The sequence below is a fragment of the Etheostoma spectabile genome, unplaced genomic scaffold, assembly GCF_008692095.1.
Source record: "Etheostoma spectabile isolate EspeVRDwgs_2016 unplaced genomic scaffold, UIUC_Espe_1.0 scaffold314, whole genome shotgun sequence".
NCBI lineage: Eukaryota > Metazoa > Chordata > Actinopteri > Perciformes > Percidae > Etheostoma > Etheostoma spectabile.
The window spans coordinates 469,124-470,413 of record NW_022605583.1 but is presented as its reverse complement, the minus strand read 5'-3'; the positions used below and the strand labels follow the sequence as shown (position 1 = coordinate 470,413).

The following is a 1,290-nucleotide window of genomic DNA, read 5'->3' as shown; positions in this document are numbered from 1 at the left end:
GTGAGGTGGATGGATTATCTCGGCAAAAGAGAAGTGCTCACTAACACAGATTTAGACAGATATGTGCACAACATTTGAGAGAACTAAGTCTTTTGTGTACGTTCTCTTCAGCTCAAAGATCATCTAATATGTTCAGTATATAAACAAGTACTGTACAGTATAACCGTACGGGACTTACCTGTCCTCCTTCTCATAGATGTTCAGTCCCAGAGCGTCGACTCCCAGCCACAGGTCCGAGCCCTTCTTGTTCTTGATCTCAAAGTAGTTGACGCCGTACATTTCCAGGTCCTGAGCGATCTTCAGGTACTCAATCATCGCCTCTTCCCTGTTCGGGTTAAAAACGCAGATGGAAACATGAAGAAATACACACAGATTTACCCAGTTTATGATGTAATTCCCTATTCATTTGATAAATGTATCTTTTACTCAAATAGGTGAGACAAAAGAGGTTTTCAGACGACTTCCATAACCTTCTCCATTTAAATTGAATTCATGTATGACAAATGTATTATTTAATCTGTAATCTTCTTTTTTTTCCTTGCAAAGTGATAGATACAAGATAAAGTATATGATAACATAGTTACTTAGTGAAACAGCAAACACTTAATACATCTGGGAAGTTTTGATTTTTATTTCATTGCATGCCAGTCTTTGTTGTTGAATATTAACCCTGTGATATTTACAAATGTCTAACGCTAAACCTAAATTGATCCGTCATGGGATTCACAAAGGTTCACATTCAGTAAATTTATTTAATACTGAATCTCTACACAATGCTCTAGTTTAATCTAGCACTACGTCAACCTGCCAGTGGTAGAGCGGCCGAGTGGTTATCTGTTGAAATTTAAACTGAATCTAATAATGTATATCTGTGACTGGGATTTATAATATTAATATAATATATATGTATTTTTTTTTTTTACTAAGACTGAGTGCATGTATCCGAATCAGAACCAGAATCAGCTTTATTTGCCAGGTATGAGTACACATACAAGGAATTTTACTTTGCTAACAATGCGCTTACACATACAAAACAACCAAACAATATATACACACTAATATCTAAACACTAATATATATACATACTCTAAACAGAAACAAGATGTATGTGTATGGAAGTAGGATTGAGAGGCTGTAAGGCATGCATAGGTGAACAGAGGAAGGTAGTAGGATGACTTTTATCTTATTTAGTATAGAAAATGGGGATTTGTAATCTGCGATTTGCACAGCTCTTTGAGTAACCAACATGTTTACTGTACATTTGTCTTTTAATTGTTTTAACCCTGTGCT

General features: G+C 35.3%; 1 protein-coding gene across 1 annotated transcript in view; it reads right to left on the bottom strand.

The window, feature by feature from the left end:
* ezra (ezrin a) overlaps positions 1–1,290 on the bottom strand; it is a 19,750-nt gene that overhangs the window by 8,610 nt on the left and 9,850 nt on the right. The window contains exon 6 of the mRNA XM_032511028.1: positions 179–325. Within this exon, the coding sequence (XP_032366919.1) occupies positions 179–325 (147 nt within the window). The remainder of the gene's footprint in view (positions 1–178; positions 326–1,290) is intronic.